General features: G+C 44.9%; 1 protein-coding gene across 2 annotated transcripts in view; it reads left to right on the forward strand.

Moving 5' to 3' along the window:
• Window positions 1-544: 544 nt before the first annotated feature.
• Window positions 545-19,726, forward strand: part of COL4A6 (collagen type IV alpha 6 chain) — a 576,802-nt gene continuing 557,620 nt past the window's right edge. For both annotated transcript variants that reach the window (XM_078778521.1, XM_078778522.1), the window contains exons 1-2: window positions 545-719; window positions 813-858. In XM_078778521.1, coding sequence (XP_078634647.1) covers window positions 643-719; window positions 813-858 — 123 coding nt within the window. In that variant the 5' untranslated portion in view covers window positions 545-642. The remainder of the gene's footprint in view (window positions 720-812; window positions 859-19,726) is intronic.

The raw sequence follows: 19,726 nt of genomic DNA on the forward strand, positions 1-19,726 counted from the left end.
ACTGTAGACGTAGGGAGGAAAATTGTTCATTTCCAATTCCAGAATGGAGGATTTGGCATTGGGAGAGATCCGGGTTGGAAAGTTCACGGATTGGGTCAGTTCCATGGAGCCATGTCTGAAGGTCCATGGTTGGTGAGAGAGGTACTAACACCCAGCCAAGTCACATGGATACAAATCAAAATATATGAGGAAGAGAGCGAGTTGGGATGAGTGATTTAAAGTTGGTCCATGTTGTCTGACAGAGAGATGTGGATAGAGTCGTCACGGTTGGGAAGATGGTACAACACATAGACAAACATGTCACAGGGAAGTCTCAGACAGAGGTACCGACTCTTGGGGTTTGGTTGTGTATTAAAGAGCAGTAAACGGACACTGAGAAACGGAGTTATTGAAACAAAGTGTAACTGCGCTGCCATGACGACCGCTTCAAATACAGGAGACAATGTCCATGTAGAGACATGGAGTCCTTGGCGGAGGATTGGGGAGCGGGGAGGAGGGAGGATCGTACGGAGAGAACGACGAGCATTCCGGGCCCCTCCCCAGATCTGCCGCCTCCCGCGTCCGAGCCGATCGGGGCCGCCTGAGCGACCCTGGACGGAGACGCGACGAGCACCGGCACCTGGACGGACACGGACGGACACAATGCTTCGGTGTACACAGCTCTCGGGGGCCCGCTCTAGTCGGACGGTCGGTGTACGCGGCTCCGCGGACGTGCTGCGGTGAGTGTTCTTCTCCGTATGGATCCGAGTGTCTAACGGACCCCCTCCTCCTCCTCTCTCTAATGGACCTCCTTCCTTCCTCCATGTGCGCAGGCTGCTGGTGATTGTGGTCGCGCTGCTGGGAGACACCGTCACGGCGGTTAGTGACGCTTTGTCTGTGCTCATGTTGCATGTCCCATGATGTGTGCGACTATACTCCGTCATGTATGACGGGACATATAACTTGTGCTGAGTTAGAGACAATCTCTTGGTTACGAACGGGTCGGGGTCGGACTTACAATTTGTGTACGTAATAAATAAATGACCTCAGGTGGGGTTACACTCCATTTCTTCTACACCAGGTTGTATTTTGGTGTAGTTTGTAAAGCGTCACTACGTTTACACAGACACCTCTACTTCCTATACATGTGGTTGCATCTTTTAACATAGGCCTACCATCATCACACCTCCTCGTGCATGGTTATCCACACGAATGGGATTGTGCAGCTATGCACGAAACCTTCCAACACACACTGTCCACCACACGTCCCCGTATACTGTGTTAACGTTTACAAACGACCCAGGTAGCGGAGCATCACGTGCTCTGTGTGCGTCTTCACGGCTGCGACCCCTAACCCGACCGTCGACCTCCCGCCCAGGTAAGCCCAGGCGCGAGCATCGAGACCGACCATTTGAAAAAGCCGCGAAATGGTAAAAGCGCTCATCGCATGTTTACTCGGTGCACGAGCCGCGACCACTGCTGGAGAGGTAAGGCTGTGCTTACAGCAGGAAGGGGCGGGGTGGGGCGGGGATTCACGACTTGCCACGCCCCCACTGAGGCAAACAGCAAGAAGGGGCGTGGTGGGGCGGGGATTCACGACATGCCACGCCCCTACTGAGGCAAACAGCAGGAAGGGGCGTGGTGGGCGGGGATACACGGCGTGCCACGCCCCCACGGTCATGATTCATTCCCTACACCCGAGGAGGAGCGCAGCAAGAACATCGCACAACATCGAATGACTCTCACGAATTTGTTCCAACACAGAGCAGCTGTTTTATAACATTGAATGACACTTCTTCTTCCAAGGAAGACATGTGCTCGCTCCATCGTGGGCTTTGTGATTAAGTGCCGTCACAGTCACATCTGGGGTATGTTCCATGAGCAAGTAGCTTGCTAGCGCTTGCCAAGCCAGCCGTTCCGTATCAACCGCTTGGCAAGTGGAGCAAGCGGTTTTTTTGAGGTGCTCCGTTATGTTTGCAAAAATGGCCACCATACTTGGTCTGTCCATCTGTCTGTCTGTTACTTGCAAACACCAAAGATTTTTCAAGTATATTGGTCGGTCAACTTTGGTATTCCGTCTGTTTGTCTGTTTGTCAATCGCCTACAGGTCACAATTCTAAACCAATCAGCATGAAACTTTACCAAGTTATCTGGAGGTCAAATGGTCAAAGGTCATCTGGAGGTCAAATTTCTTAAATCGCCATTTTATATCCGATTGACTTGAAAATTAAAGAGCATTTGTATAGTGGGTTACTAAATTGGAAAACAAACTATTTTTGAGGTCAAAAGGTCAAAGGTCAACTCAAGGTCAAACTTCCAAAATCATCAATTTTCATCTGAAAACCCATCAATTTTAATCTGATTGACTTGAAAATTGAACAGCATTTGCACATTGTCACGAAATTGGAAAACTAACTATTTTTGAGGTCAAAAGGTCAAAGGCCAACTCTAGGTCAAACTTCTAAAATCCTCAATTTTCATCCAATTGACTTGAAATTTGAACATGATTTGCATATCCTGTCATTTAATTCAACCACCAATTATTTTGAGGCCTCAAGGTCAAAAGGTCAACATAGGTTAAATTTCTAAAATCGTGAAGTTTCATCTGATTGACTTCATATTTGAAGATGATCTGCATACTTGGTCATCGAATACAACCACCAATTATTTTTGAGGTCAATCTAGGTCAAAAGGTCAAAATAGGCCAAAAGTCAACAAATCACTTTAGGTATTTTGCCAGTATCGTGCTATCTTCCATGACACATTTCTTGTTTGTTTGTCGTGTTATAACTTGAGAACAGATTCACAGATTTCAATAAATCCAACTGCAGGGAAATGCCAGGATGGTTTGTGATGTAAAAAAGATTTTTTTTATGGGTACATGGGAACGTGTGTTGAAACTACAAACGCAAACTTGCGACACTGGTTTTCCCTGCATGGAGGGAAGGATCTCCCAGGAATCCTTTTTTTGTTCTTGATCCATAGATTAGCCATCACAGCTATGCCGAGGAAACGGAAAGCCCCGGGTCTTTTACGCAAAGGCAGTGACGAGGAGACCTCAGGGTTTGTTTCTTGGCATTGCCCGTGCCCCAGACAGTTGGAGGGGGAGGGGGAGAAATTATTTTGTATTTTGATCTTCCTCTTGGTGTGTTGTTGTATTATTGTTCAAAATTCAGCATCTAAAAAGGCTGCGATTAAGATCCTATGAACAATCTCCTCGCTCCCTGAGTGGCCAGTCTGAATACTTATGTGCTATAGTATTTAGTAAGACCTTGAAAAATACGAACATCATATCGATCTTCCAAATAATAGGATGAACGAATCATCTTTTGACCTTTAACAAAATATATATTTACTTTATTTCATCTCCTAATCTCTTGACGGAAATCCCTCTGCTGAAAAGTCAAAAAAATAAGTGCATCCACATGTTCTGAGCAAACACCCCAATAGCAGATATATATATATATATATATATATATATATATATATATATATAAGTACCCGGAATTGCCGGGCGGGGGACGGGAGGGGAGGGGAGGGGTACGGGGGGGAGGGGAGAAGAGGGGGGGAGGGGAGAAGAGGGGGAGGGGGAGGGGGAGAGGTGGAGAAGAGGGGGAGGGGGAGGGGGAGAAGAGGGGGGATGGGGAGGGGGAGGGTGAGGGATGGGAGGGGGAGGGGGAGGGGGGAAGGGAGGAGGGAGGGTGAGGGATGGGAGGGTGAGGGGTGGAGAAGGGGGGATGGGGAGGGGGGAGGGGGAGGGGGATGTGGGAGGGGGATGGGGGAGGGGGGAGGTGGAGGGGGGAGGGGCGAGGGGGAGGGAAGGGGGAGGGGCGAGGGGGGAGGGGAGGGAAGGGGAGGGCCAATCAACAATGACGTTGCAGTTCTCATGGTCGGAGAGCAGCACAACAATCGCGACATCGTCCTGCATCTTCGCAAGAGCACGAAGCGGATTTTGGAGACTCACCGATCCTGTGACCCACGCCCTCCAGTACCGGCGTTGCCGGGTGGGGGAAGGGAGACCGGTACATTCCCAACCCGTACATTCGCCCTCTCGACTCAAGCTCGTATTCGATTCGTATTCGAAATCGAAAGGGGAAAGGGGAAATCCTTCGTATTCGAATTCGTAAACACGAAATATGAATTAAAAGTTAATTCATATCGCACAAAATCGACACAAAACACGATCGCATAAAGGTGAAAAAACGCAATCGCTTTTTGCCCTGAATTACGTGCAAACGTGTGACGTGTGACGGGATGGAACATCACGTGATCGCTCTGAGCGAATCAGCGAGCTGCTCGCACTGGCTGAGATTAGCGGGTACTTCGCTGAAATGCGCTGAGGTAAATATGAATTAAAAAATATGGATCTCGTCAAATATGGTCTCGGCCATGTTCGTCCCAGGCTCAATGGCCATGTCTATGCCAAATATCAAGCACGTGAGCCTCTCCGTTTCGGAGTCTATCGGTAACATTACACACACACACACACACACACACACACACACACACACACACACACACACAAACTGTGTTTTATATATATAAGATATATATATATATATATATATATATTGTTACGTGCTCCCTCCCAACCCCCGGTCACGGTGTACCTCCGAGCCCCGAGAGGAGTCACGGCAGAAAAAATGTGTTATTCTGTATGTCAAAGATCAATGGTGAAGCCACACCAATTGTTACCAACAAACAAATATTGTATTAAGATCACACAAGAATAACAGTGCAACAACAATAGTAATCAATTGTACAACCAATATATATTTCCTATGATGGTACCATCAGGTTCGTACAATATAACTCACTGTGCTCCAAGTGAGCGAAAATAAGAACATTCCCCAATGTCTCTATTCCGGCATCAAGCCAAAGTATTCCGGCATCAAGCAAAAGTCGAGCCGCTCCAGCAATCATCAGAACGATGTCTAATCGAGATCAGAATCCCATTCGGATGACAGTCACAGTCACGCGGCCAAAGCTGCGCTAAGGCGCCCTCAAGGCGAATGGGAAATCCAAAGGCGCCCTCCAGGCGACTGGGAAACCACACCCTCGGGTATAGACGTTTCACGGCTCCAAATCAGCGAACCACAGATTTACCTTCAAAATTCACGTTACACACACACACACCAGATAAACGTCTGAATGCGGTGAAAATGGCTGAAGCGAAGCAAAGAGCCCAGAGTGATAAGAAATCCAGCGTGAGGCAAAATGGCCAATGGCCCGTACTCGAGACGTAACGGCACACCAATGATTCTCTTCGGAATCAACCGCAAAAAACCTGACACGCAGGTTGATCTGTCACAGCGATAACTCTGTCGCAGGAATCCTTTTCCCGGGAAACCCGAAAGTTCGCTAGTGACTCCCGTTCGCCAGCGTTTGCTCCAGAACTCGAAGCAGCTAGGCTTCTTCTCAGACTCACTCGCTCCGCCTTCTTTTCCTCCTCTTCCTCCTCATCGTCGTCCGGTTCCGGTTTCATTTAAAACATTTACTTTTTACCTTTTGAAAATAGTAACCTCTATCTCCCTTAAATGACAACAATAATAGTACATGGAATCAAAAATGTTTACAGTGGATGAAAACCACAACAACGGAAATGACGAATCCGTAACAATATATATATATACAGTGGGGAGAACAAGTATTTGATACACTGCCGATTTTGCAGGTTTTCCCACTAACAAAGCACGTAAAGGTCTGTAATTTTTATCATAGGTACACTTCAACTGTGGAAGACGGAATCTAAAACAAAAATCCTGAAAATCACATTGTATGATTTTTAAGTAATTAATTTGCATTTTATTGCATGAAATAAGTATTTGATCACCTACCAACCAGTAAGAATTCCGGCTCTCACAGACCTGTTAGTTTTTTCTTTAAGAAGCCCTCCCATTCTCCACTCATTACCTGTATTAACTGCACCTGTTTGAACTCGTTATCTGCATAAAAGACGTCTCCAGACCGTCTCCGACCACAAAGACCGCAAAGACCGACCGCAAAGCCGTCTCCAGACCTGTCCACACTCAATCAGACTCCAACCTCTCCACAATGGGCAAGACCAGAGAGCTGTCTAAGGACATCAGGGACAAATTTGTAGACTTGCACAAGGCTGGGATGGGCTACAGGACAATAGGCAAGCAGCTTGGTGAGAAGGCAACAACTGTTGGCGCAATTATTAGAAAATGGAAGGAAGTTCAAGATGACAGTCAATCTCCCTCGGTCTGGGGCTCCATGCAAGATCTCACCTCGTGGAGCCTCAATGATCATGAGAAAGGTGAGGGATCAGCCCAGAACTACACGGCAGGACCTGGTCAATGACCTGAAGAGAGCTGGGACCACAGTATCAAAGAAAACCATAAGTAACACACTACGCCGTCATGGATTAAAATCCTGCAGCGCACGCAAGGTCCCTCTGCTCAAGCCAGCGCATGTCCAGGCCCGTCTGAAGTTTGCCAATGACCATCTGGATGATCCAGAGGAGGAATGGGAGAAGGTCATGTGGTCTGATGAGACCAAAATAGAGCTTTTTGGTTTAAACTCCACTCGCCGTGTTTGGAGGAAGAAGAAGGATGAGTACAACCCCAAGAACACCATCCCAACCGTGAAGCATGGAGGTGGAAACATCATTCTTTGGGGATGCTTTTCTGCAAAGGGGACAGGACGACTGCACCGTATTGAGGGGAGGATGGATGGGGCCATGTATCGCGAGATCTTGGCCAACAATCTCCTTCCCTCAATAAGAGCATTGAAGATGGGGCGTGGCTGGGTCTTCCAGCATGACAACGACCCGAAACACACAGCCAGGGCAACTAAGGAGTGGCTCCGTACGAAGCATCTCAAGGTCCTGGAGTGGCCTAGCCAGTCTCCAGACCTGAACCCAATAGAAAATCTTTGGAGGGAGCTGAAAGTCTGTGTTGCGCAGCGACAGCCCCGAAACCTGAAGGATCTGGTGAAGATCTGTATGGAGGAGTGGGCCAAAATCCCTGCTGCAGTGTGTGCAAACCTGGTTAAGAACTACAGGAAACGTCTGATCTCTGTAATTGCAAACAAAGGTTTCTGTACCAAATATTAAGTTCTGTTTTTCTGATGTATCAAATACTTATTTCATGCAATAAAATGCAAATTAATTACTTAAAAATCATACAATGTGATTTTCAGGATTTTTGTTTTAGATTCCGTCTTCCACAGTTGAAGTGTACCTATGATAAAAATTACAGACCTTGACGTGCTTTGTAAGTGGGAAAACCTGCAAAATCGGCAGTGTATCAAATACTTGTTCTCCCCACTGTATATATATATATATATATATATATATATATATATATATATATATATATATAACAATATATATATATATATATAACAATATATATATAACAATATATATATATATATATATATATATATATATATATATATATATATATATATATATATATATATATATATATATATTGTTATATATATATTGTTATATATATATATATATATTGTCATATATATATATATATATATATATATATATATATATATATATATATATATATATATATATATATATATATATATATATATATATATATATATATATATATATATATATATATATATTGTTATGGATCTCGGTTTCGGCACTCCCCTTACCGAGGGGGGTTTAATCTCCTTGTCTTTCACACTGGCCGTCCGAGTCCTGGGGCTATGATGTCACCTCCGGTCAGCGCTGAATAGGGTAGTAGGCCAATTATTCCTATGACCTAATTACCAGCGCCTTCCGGTAAGCGAGGAAATGAGCCCCACCCGAGCCACGGCTGTAATGGACACGCCGAGCGAAGCGAGCCACGACTCAGGCCATTAACAAGAGACTAAACCCGACTCCAAGCGTTGGCCGAATCGTGCCACAGGTACTCAATTGAGAAGGGACTAAAGCGATCGGGGAAGAAGAAACCAAAGTATAAGAAGGAACAGGTGTAATTTATTAATTATATACAAAACCAAAACCAAAGAAGAAACGAAAGGGGATGTACAGTGAAGAAGAAGAAGCAGATACACAGGGCAAGCCTTAAAACAGTCTTATATTATAACCCCGGACAAAACAAACAGACTCACACAAACAGGGAATGGCAGGAAGGAATGGCTGGAAGGAGGAGAAGGTCCAGGCAGACGGTAGGGCGTTGAGGTCCGGCTCCAGGAGTGGACTCGCGTCGTGGCGGGAAACCCTGGCAGGCAGCGAGCGCGTATCGTGGACCGCGAGCGGACGTTACATATATCGGGGAAACTGGGATACGGCGTACGTAATATGTGGCTCGTGCCAACGCTCTCTCTCTCTCGAACAAGGTTCGTATCATCAACGGTCCCCTGCGCAGTCCGTTACCATCAGCAGTTCGTGGCACAACTCATACCAAAAGCAGTCCGTGGAGCATTCCCAGCTCCGCTCCAGCTCATCGACCCGAACTCCTTCTCACCTCATCTGCTGAAGCAGTCCCTCGCAGCCGCTTTTAATGTCCATTGTTGTATCAAGCCACCGGCTACGATGACACGCCTACCGGTCGGCTCACCTCGGCACTGGTTGGCCGGCAAGGGCTCGCTGGCTCCACCTCTGATGATGAGTTCACGTGCCACACCTTGTTCTTGTAGTTCCGCCCCCTTTTTCCTCGGCTTGAGACCACGTGCGTAATGGCGGCTTGGTGCCAGCAAACAGCCCAAGGCAAACGACAGCGAACGCTACCCTACCGCTACTGCACTTTGACGAGCGGGAGAGATGATTGGGAAAATTGAAAGGGGCCTATCTTATTTGATTAATGCAACGCAGATTCAACTATTGGGAACAGATCCTTACCTGAAACACATACGAATGAAATACCTAAAGAAGAATCTATGGCTTGCTACGTGTTGTACATGGACTAACTAGGGTGCGATCTTTAATAAACATCGCCCATGAGCGTAAACATTACATATAACAGCATGACAATAACAATAAGAATAGGAATAACAATATATTTGGAAGTTCTCCTCACTATCTCTCCTCACTCAAGAACGAACTCTCAAACCTGTCTCCTTCCTCCAAATCCTGGTGGCGTCTGGTCAAATCCGTTTCTGGTGTTTGTTCCCCCTCCATCCCCTCCCTTACCTCAAATGGCCACACAGTTGACATCGCACGTGACAAAGCCGAATGCCTCAACTCTGTGTTTGCCTCAAAATCTTTAGTCCCAAACCCATCTCTCTCTGTTCCCACCTTTCCCAGTCGAACCCAACTGCTCCTGGACTCTGTGTCCTTCTCCCCTGACAAGGTGGAGAAGTTTTTGTCAAATCTCGACCCTGATTCTGCAACTGGACCAGACGGCATCAGCCCACGGGTCAAAAAACCCTGCTCTGCCGGTCTTTCACACCCTCTCTCTGTTCTTTTCACCCTCTCTTTTGCTCAAGGTCATCTGCCAGCACCTTGGAAATCAGCAAACATTACCGCTTTACACAAAAAATGTGCAAAAACAGATCCTTGCAACTACAGACCAATCAGCCTGCTCCCAATTATCAGCAAAGTCATGGAATTCCATCATTGCTTCGGATATCAAATCTTTCCTCTTCTCCAATGGCTTGATCTCTGATCATCAATTTGGTTTCAGACCAGGTCACTCTACTCTGGACATGCTGCTTCTGCTGTCTCAACAATGGATGGAGGTGCTCAATGCCAAACAGGAAATCAGAGCCTGATCAGAAGCCTGATCAGAATCAGGAATCAGAAATCAGAACCTGATCAGAAATCAAACCTGATCAGAAATCAGAGCCTGTCAGGAAATCAGAGCCTGACATATCACGTGCCTTCGATACGGTCTGGCACCCAGCTCTGCTTACCAAACTCTCCTCCTATGGTATCCATGGAAATCTCCACTCATGGCTTGCGGAATTCCTCTCTGGTCGTAGGCAACGTGTGGCCCTGAATGGATTTCTCTCATCTCCCCTTCCTGTTCTGGCTGGAGTTCCCCAAGGTAGTGTGCTGGGCCCTGTGCTATTTCTGGTCTTCATTAATGATCTCTCAGACTCTCTGGAAATCCTCTCTATCTCTTTGCTGATGACTCCACCATCTGCCGCTCCATTCCTCATCCCTCAGATCGGCAGTCTGCAGCCTCCTCACTCTCTGCAGACGTGGACAAAATCACTGACTTGTCAAACAAGTGGAACATGTCTTTCAATCCTGACAAATCCCACACTCTTACTATGTCTCTCTGAAAAGACCGACTGGAAAACCCTCCCATCTACTATCTCAACAATCCTCTCCAAGAAGTTCTGTCGCTCAAGCTTTTGGGTCTCACTATCTGCCATGATCTTTCTTGCGATAACCACATTTCCAGGTTGGCCTCCAAAGCTAGTCGCCGACTGGGCATCCTCTGTCGTGCGAAGTCCGTCCTTGGCACACCTGAGCTCCTCACCACATACAAGGCTTTCATCCACAGCTCAATGGAATACTGTTCCCCCCTCTGGGCCGGTGCTCCTGCCTCACACCTAGCTCGGCTTCACGCTGTTGAAACCAAAGCTTTCAGAATCATTGGAATCTCCTGCGATGAAGCTAGCTCCGAGGGCCTTTCACACACTCACAGCAGGCAGGTTGGTGGTCTTTCTGTCTTCTACAGACTCCTCTCCGGCCTTGCTCCCCCAGCTCTCCCTGTGCTCTGTCCCCCTAATATTCCTACAGGTCACACAAGATCTGCCAGCAACCCTCTTATGGTTAAGCTGCCAAAATCTAGGCTCTCTGCTCACCTTCACTCTTTCATTCCCCTTTTCTCCCGCCTCTGGAACAAACTCCCCCACTCCCTTCAATCCCACTCCTCCCTCCAGGTCTTTAAAACAGCTGTTCACCACCATCTCTTATCTTCCCCCATCCAAAACCTTGATCGTTTCTACCCCCGCTAATTCACCCCAGATACACTTTTTTTTGAAATTCCAACTTCTTTCCTGGAAGTCCTTGCAGTGTTGATATGTGTTATACCTCTCCCACCTCCCCCCAAGCCCTGCCCCTCCCACATTTCTCTCGATGTCCTTGCTCTCAAATGTTGTGTTTGTGTCCTTCCCCCTCTCTCCCCATCTTGTGTTCCGCTCCCCTTATTTTGTGTTTTATGTGTCGGTTGACGTTTTGTGTGATTAATGTTCGCCTTTTCACGAGCATCGATCTTGTATACAAAAAAACAACAGAAAAAAACATTCGTGACTGTTTAAAAAGCTATTAATATGTGTTTGTGGTTTATAATATTTTACAAGCCCATCTATGCTACTGTTAGACTTTCGGTCTTGTTGATTAATGACAGTTATTTAAAATTACACATTCGCAAAAATAAATACAAAACAATCACCAGACATTTGACCACGAATAATCAAACAATTCCAGAAGTGGCTAATTTGGTCGTAAGGCTTCTTCTTCTTCCTGAACGTCATCAAACTTAACTCAGAAACGTGATGAACGGCACATTCAGCAGCATATATTCAACGAAAAGGTAAAATGGTGATTTGACATTTGTGATGAATTCTGATTTGGATGTAATTGCTTTTCCATGATATTTGCCCTCATTTCAAATATGTTAATGTTTCTTTTTCGCTTGGGCAACGCCGGGTATTTCAGCTATAAACACTTTTATACTTTACTCGGGATACAAATACAAATACAACTTTGTCTGGGGGATAACATAGGCTGTGGCTGCAGCCTCATGCGAGGGTGTGGGGGACCGGGAGAGGGGTGTAATTCTCTATGTAAATGTGCACCGTGTAGTGCCACCTGGTGATGGTGGCAGAGGGTATTACAATTTCCTTTTTAACCGGGGCAACACTGAGGTTAAAGCACAAGTACAACCAATTGGAGAATGAAACATGTTTTTGAGGGTGTCATTTGGTGCCCTATCCATGGTCACACTCATCGGTCGCCCCTTCTGCCCCCCATCCCATATTCCCCACCCCCCCTCCCCCATCACTATGCCTATGCACACACTCATATACATATGCACACACTCATACATAAACACACACACACACACACACACACACTCATACATATACACAAACAAAAACCAAGAAACAAAATCAAAGCCATAAACCAAATAGCAGTACCAGTGTTCCAGTACAGCTGCGGAATAGTAAACTGGCGGATATAAAAAAAATAGGTATAAAACCAAGGAAACTCCTCACTATCCACAAAATGTTCCACTAAAATCAGTGCATCTTACTATAATTCACCAAATGTCCGTCCGTCTGTTCGAAGGTACCGTAAAAACTACTGAACCGATCGCAAAGATATTTTGGGTGGGTAATCCTGGGACCTCTGGGAGTAAAATAGGCTATTTAGTTTTCCCAATTTCAGCTTTGGTCTCCAGCATTCTCAGGTTTGGACTCCCGCCTAACATTCGCGTTCGCATAACGTCCATTGTTCTCATTGTGACGATGTTGTTTTCCCGGGCGCGCGCACAAACGGCTGCACCGATCGCTGCACAGCTGCACAGATCGAACTCGGACAACAACAATCTTACATACTTACAATCCCACGAACCTTGAACCTTGAACTTTGAACGAATCCTTGAACTTACAATCCCACGAGATATGCAGAAAGGACGACTCAAAACCAATGTAAACATCATTACACATCATTCGCATATAAACATCATTAATAGTAAATAATGACCTTGGCCAAAGTTCAAACGACATTTAAACTCAACATGAGAGAATTCCACATAGCTATTTTGGCGGTGAATACACGAACAGATCGCTGTCTCCATCGATCTTGCCAAGGCCGTAACAGCTATCGGCTCAAAATCCTTTTAACTGTTCATTTGGTAGTTTTTACAATGAAGGAAACATTAACAATGTTGTTAAAAGTTTATTTTCTGATTAATTGGAGTTATGTTGTTTGGAATGATTAAAGAGATATCAAGTTCAAGTGAATGACAACATGCCATGATGGTTTCTACTTTCTGAACGTGAACTTCGCGGATCGCCATATGCAGATTCGCCACGGTCCCACGATCGATGTTTCTATACGTGAACGTACCCGTTTGTTTGCGAACGAGTACGTTTTTCATGGAGTCCTTCACGAACTTGCTGTCCATGTCTGACGTGTGACTGAAGGTGCTACAGGAATGTGGAATTTATTGATTTCATGCTTTAGCATTCGCCGTATCTGCATCGCCTGTTTGCTTCTGGCTTCCCACCCGTGTGCAGTATCCACACACATGGCATGTGCACGGCACACACACATAACATCCATACACGTGATTGTGTGGATGTGTGGAATGTGGGACATTTGGTGAATTATACTAAGATACTGTTTAGATTTTGATGATTTGCGTGTGATATGATATAACGGATGTTTATAATATGACCCTACTGCAAAGCCACAATGAGCAGGCGAAGCCAAAGCCTCAAAGTATTTTAATTACAAATTAGAGGTGCATAAGATTGTGAATCAATTTTGACAAATTCACTCAAGTCACTCCATCATGTCTCAAAGTATTTTAATTACACATTAGAGGTGCATAAGATTGTGAATAAAAAAAAGACGGGTGAAACAAACTCCTATTGAACTTTTTCGCATTGTTTATGCATACTTCCGCATCCGCAAGATGGCGGCCTCCATTGAGCGATTTGGTGCGTCAAAGCTTCGAAATTCTCAAGGGATCCAGCAAAATCTGGCTTTTCAACATAATACGCACGCGTTCATTCACAACACCGGCTTCGTCGGCTACTAGTACCCGACTGCAAAGCCGCAATGAGCCGGCGAAGCCAAAGCCTCTTGCCACTATTTTACCCATCACGATGGCATCAGTGGGTTAGGTAGTTGGTAGTAGGTAGGTGTAGTAGGTACCGTCGGGTGTAGTAGGTGTAGTAGGTGTAGTAGGTACCATTTGCATTCTGGATGAGATTAAAATTGATAAAATTTACTTCTTGATTAATTCGGTGAATTCCGTCTCAACTTCGGATATTTCCGGCCGTGAAAAACTATCCCCTACGGCCGCGAGATTTCTAAAAACATAATTTTTCGTCAATTTTAGAATATTTGACGCCGTTTTCACCCTCCGAAACGCGTAATAAGCTTTAAAAAAATATTTTTCAAATGCTCGAATCTCATTGGTTCCGGTGTTTGGTGACGATTTTCGTTGAAGATAACGAGGTTGGTCTTAACATATTTTAATTACAAATTAGAGGTGCATTAGATTGTGAATCAAACAAAGATGGGTGAAACAAACTCCTCTTGAACTTTTTCGCAATTGTTTTATGCAAACTTCCGCATCCGGTCGATGGCGGCCTCCATGGAGCGATTTGGTTTTAGAAATATTTTTTCAAATGCTCGAATCTCATTGGTTCCGGTGTTTGGTGACGATTTTCGCTGAAGATAACCAGGCCCGTGCGGGCCGAGGTTGGTCTTAAAGTATTTTAATAATAAATTAGAGGTGCATAAGATTGTGAATCAAACAAAGACGGGTGAAAGAAACTCCTATTGAACGTTTTTCAATTTGTTATGCATACTTCCGCATCCGCAAGATGGCGGCCTCCATTGAGTGATTTGGTTTTTGAAATATTTTTTCAAATGCTCGAATCTCATTGGTTCCGGTGTTTGGTGACGACTTTCGTTGAAGATAACCAGGCCCGTGCGGGCCGAGGTTGGTCTTAACGTATTTTAATTATAAATTAGAGGTGCATCAGATAGTGAATCAAACAAAGACGGGTGAAACAAACTCCTATTGAACTTTTTCGCAATTGCTTTCATGCATTCAAATGCTCGAATCTCATTGGTTCCGGTGTTTGGTGACGATTTTCGTTGAAGATAACGAGGTTGGTCTAAACGTATTTTAATTACAAATTAGAGGTGCATTAGATTGTGAATCAAAGAAAGACGGGTGAAACAAACTCCTATTGAACTTTTGCGCAATTGTTTTATGCAAACGTCCGCATCCGGTCGATGGCGGCCTCCATTGCGTGATTTGGTTTTAGAAATATTTTTTCAAATGCTCGAATCTCATTGGTTCCGGTGTTTGGTGACGCTTTTCGTTGAAGATAACCAGGCCCGTGCGGGCCGAGGTTGGTCTTAAAGTATTTTAATTATCAATTAGAGTTGCATAAGATGGTGACTCAAACAAAGACGGGTGAAAGAAACTCCTATTGAACGTTTTTCAATTTGTTATGCATACTTCCGCATCCGCAAGATGGCGGCCTACTTTGCGCTTCGGAATTCTCAAGCCAAGGGATACAGCATAATCTGGTTTTCGACATAATACGTACGCGTTTATTGACAACACCGGCTTCGCCGGCTATAAAACCTTTAAAATAAAAAAAGCCTTCAATTTCTGATATTTTACCTTTTCATTTGGGCCTCCCGATTGAAGCCCCGCCCTAGGGCAGGTACCGTTGCTAGTCCCAAGAATGTACCTGCCGAGGAAAGAAGGAGGTGTTGGCCTGATGCAACTCGATCAAGAGCACAGAGCGATGACTGTAGGATTAGCAGAGTATGTGAAAAGCTCAACAGACTACCGAATACAATTTGTGTACAAGCATGAACACAACAAGCCAAAAAGGTATCTCTCACTCACCTTTCAAAAAACTTCAAAAAACAGGTGCGATTGGAAGATGTCATGCACCAAACCGAAACAGCAACAAACACAGCCCCAACAACAGTAAAAAAGACAAAAGAAAAACACAAGATGAAATACCAGCAGATACATAGTGACAACTGGGAGAAAGACAAAAGAGTAGGGAAAAAAAAAGAGGTCGACAGATTGGGGATAGACAAAGAAGGATAACTGTAAGGGCTAAAAATAGGTCAACTCATCTGGGACGGAAAACAAATCATCATAAATGCCCAAGACCAGTGTCACTACACCAATGGATTTAAGAAAATGGCGGGACTGAGACAATTGGACAAATGTAGGTTCTGCAAGGTAGGAACAGAAAGTACGAGTCACCTCCTATCGGGATGTATAAACAACTCGTGTCAGAGCAGCTGTACACCCAAAGACGCAACAAGGTATGTAGAGTGCAGAAATCTGGCACATCTGCAGAAAGGAAGAGGATGTAGGGAGGCTGAGCTTAAAATGTCCCAAATGAGAATATAAACAACAGGTGAGATTGATATATACCTATCACATTTCTTGGAGGGTGTGTTCATTGTTATTTTGGATTATTGTACCATCACAAGCCATTGATGAGCCTCTGGATTTGTAACAAAAAAATAACATTCTGTTCAATTCACAGTACGGCTTTGTGACATCATCGTGATCATAGCGATTACGGCTTTGTGACATAATCGTGATTTACATAGCGATTATGGCTTTGTGACATCATAGTGATTTACATAGCGATTATGGCTTTGTGACATCATCGTGATTTACATGGCGTTTATGGCTTTGTGACATCATAGTGATCATAGCGATTACGGCTTTGTGACATCATAGTGATCATAGCGATTATGGCTTTGTGACATCATAGTGATTTACATATCAATTACGGCTTTGTGACATCATAGTGATCATAGCGATTACGGCTTTGTGACATCATCGTGATTTACATAGTGATTACGGCTTTGTGACATCATAGTGATCATAGCGATTACGGCTTTGTGACATCATATTGACTTATATAGTGATTTACATAGCGATTACGGCTTTGTGACATCATCGTGATTTATTTTGTGATTACGGCTTGGTGACATCATATTGACTTATATCGTGATTTACACAGCGATTACGGCTTGGTGACAACATAGTGATTTACATAACGATTACGGCTTTGTGACATCATAGTGATTTACATTGTGATTACGACTTGGTGACATCATATTGACTTATATAGTGATTTACACAGCGATTGCGGCTTGGTCACAACATAGTGATTTACTTAGCGATTACGGCTTTGTGACATCATCGTGATTTATATCGCGATTACGTCTTTGTGTAATCATCGTGATTTACATGGTGATTACGGCTTTGTGACATCATAGTGATTTGCATAGTGATTATGGCTTTGTGTCACAGTGATTTACATCGTGATTACGGCTTTGTGACATCGGAGTGATTATGGCTGTGTGACATCATATACTGATTTACGTAGTGATTACGGCTTTGTGACGTCATAGTGATTGCGGTTTTGTGGCAGCATCGTGATATACACAGCGATGGCAGCTTTGTGACATCTTAGTGATTACGGCTTTGTGACATCTTAGTGATTACGGCTTTGTGACATCATAGTGATTTACATAGCAATTACGGTTTATGACATCCTAGTGATTACGGCTTTGTGAAATCATATAGTGATTTAAGTAGTGATTACGGCTTTGTGACATCATCGTGACTTACATAATGATTGTGGCTTTGTGACATCATAGTGATTACGACTTTGTGCCATCATAGTGATTTTCCTGACTTAGTAAATGAGGAGCTGGAGAGATGGAAAATGAAATGGAAGGTGAGCTCGTGTGAACGTGGAAAGAGTGTCACAGGTGTGCTCGGTCGACCAAACACCTCTATGGGGGGTGGGGGGAGGGGGATGGAACGTGCACAAGCTTACATCCACATCCATGATGACAAAGATGTCCATTGAGAGGAGGTCATTGAAAAGATTCACAAAACTTCATCCCAGAAGACTATGCCTCAGTACTCTGCTGCACTTAAGCAGAGCAGTGGAAAGTTCAGGCCATGCCTGCAAAATGTCTCCACCAATCATTTTCTCACCACCACGTGGCAATGAATCCGTTTCCTCAAAAAGCACTTACTCCTCTTTTCTTTCCTGTTTATCTTCCTTGACGTATTGGAAGTTTTTCTCTCGGATTAACTCGATGCACCTTGGATGAACCCGGCTTTTTAGAATTCTGGCTACATCAAATCCCTGCGTTGTTATGATTTTGAAGACGAGTCAATGGTTCCACCGCTGGTTCCACCGAAGCAGTTTCCTGGCAGGGTCATGCTGGACACGACTACTGAACCGGCAGAGCGAACCTCGGCTCGTGGAAAGAGAGAGAGAGAGAAAGCGAGAGCGAGTGGTTAACCTTTCCATATGTTCACATGGCTCATAACGCTTCGATCGCAGATTCAAATCACACAAAATGGCGGTTTTAAAATATTATTCCTCTTCTTAATGTAACACAGATAGAAGTACACTCTTGTTTCTTTTTGGTGCTCCGCTTGAAAGCAGATTCAGTGCTTCCAAAGTAGCAAGCATCACACTGGGAGGCTTGCCCATTGGGGGTTAGGGCAGCCATTTTGAATTTAGACATGGTGGCAGTGAGCAATCCACTCTCCGGGAAGGACACCATGAGTTCTTTAACATCCATCAACTGGAGCTGGCAGACTGGACGCCGAGTTTAACGTCCACCTGAGGGACAGCACACACACTGATGCCTCGCCCTGCCTGTGAAACACCAGGACGGCAATTTATAGCTGCGCCGAGATTATAACCCAGGATTGACAACTCAGATTTGAGTGTGCGTACCTCCAGGTTATCCCACCAGCACCCAATGATACACTAACTGACTGATGTACCTACACTACATAGTCTGTGTTACAGAGTGTTACAATGACTGACTGATGTGCCATAGTCTGTGTTGCAGAGCATTACACTGACTGACTGATGTACCATACATAGTATGTATTACGGAGCATAACACTGAATAGCTGATGTGGAAATGTGGTTTTCCCAGGAAAGGTCATGACAGATATTGAGACCCAAAAGCTTGAGTGACAGAACTTCTTGGAGAGGATTGTTCAGAAAGTAGATGGGAGGGTTGTCCAGTCGGTCTTTTCGGAGAGACAAATTGAGAGTGTGAGATTTGTCAGGATGGAAAGACATGTTCCACTTGTTTGACCAGTTTGTGATATAGTCCAGGTCTGCAGAGAGTGAAGAGGCTGCTGCCTGCTGAACTGAGGGTTGAGATATGGAGCGGCAGAGAGTGGAGTCATCAGCAAAGAGATAGAGAGGATTTTCCAGAGAGAATGAAGACCAGAAAAAGCACAGAGCCCAGACACTGCCTTGAGGACCTTCAGCCTGAACAGGAAGGGGAGAAGAGAGAATTCCATTCAGGACCACACGTTGACTGAGACCAGTAAGGAAGTCTGTAAGCCATTTGTGAAGATTTCCATGGATACCATACGAGGAGAGTTTGGTGAGCAGAGCTGGGTGCCAGACCGTATCGAAGGCACGTGATATGTCGAGGGAGACAGCTCTAATTTCCTGTTTGGCATTGAGGACCTCCATCCATTGTTGAGACAGCAGAAGCAGCATGTCCAGAGTAGAATGACCTGGTCTGAATCCAAATTGATGATCTGATATCAAGCCATTGGAGAAGAGGAAGGATTTGATGTCAGAAGCGATGATCGATTCCATGACCATGCTGATTACTGGGAGCAGTCTGATTGGTTTGTAGTTGCAAGGATCTGTTTTTGCACATTTTTTGTGTAAAGCGGTAATGTTTGCTGATTTCCAAGATGTTGGCAAATGGCCTTGAACAAAAGAGAGGGTGAAGAGAACACAGAGAGGGTGAGATAGAGCGGCAGAGCAGGATTTTAGGACCCGTGGGCTGATGCCGTCTGGTCCAGTTGCAGAATCGGAGTCGAGGTTTGACAGAAATTTCTCCACCTTGTCAGGAGAGAAGGACACAGAGTCCAGGAGCAGCTGGGTTCGACTGGGTAAGGTGGGTACAGAGAGAGAGATTGTTTTGGGACACAATATTTTGAGGCAAACACAGAGTTGAGGCATTCGGCTTTGTCACGTGCGGTGTCAG

Source organism: Myxine glutinosa, chromosome 5, assembly GCF_964187855.1.
Source record: "Myxine glutinosa chromosome 5, kmMyxGlut1.1, whole genome shotgun sequence".
Taxonomy (NCBI): domain Eukaryota; kingdom Metazoa; phylum Chordata; class Myxini; order Myxiniformes; family Myxinidae; genus Myxine; species Myxine glutinosa.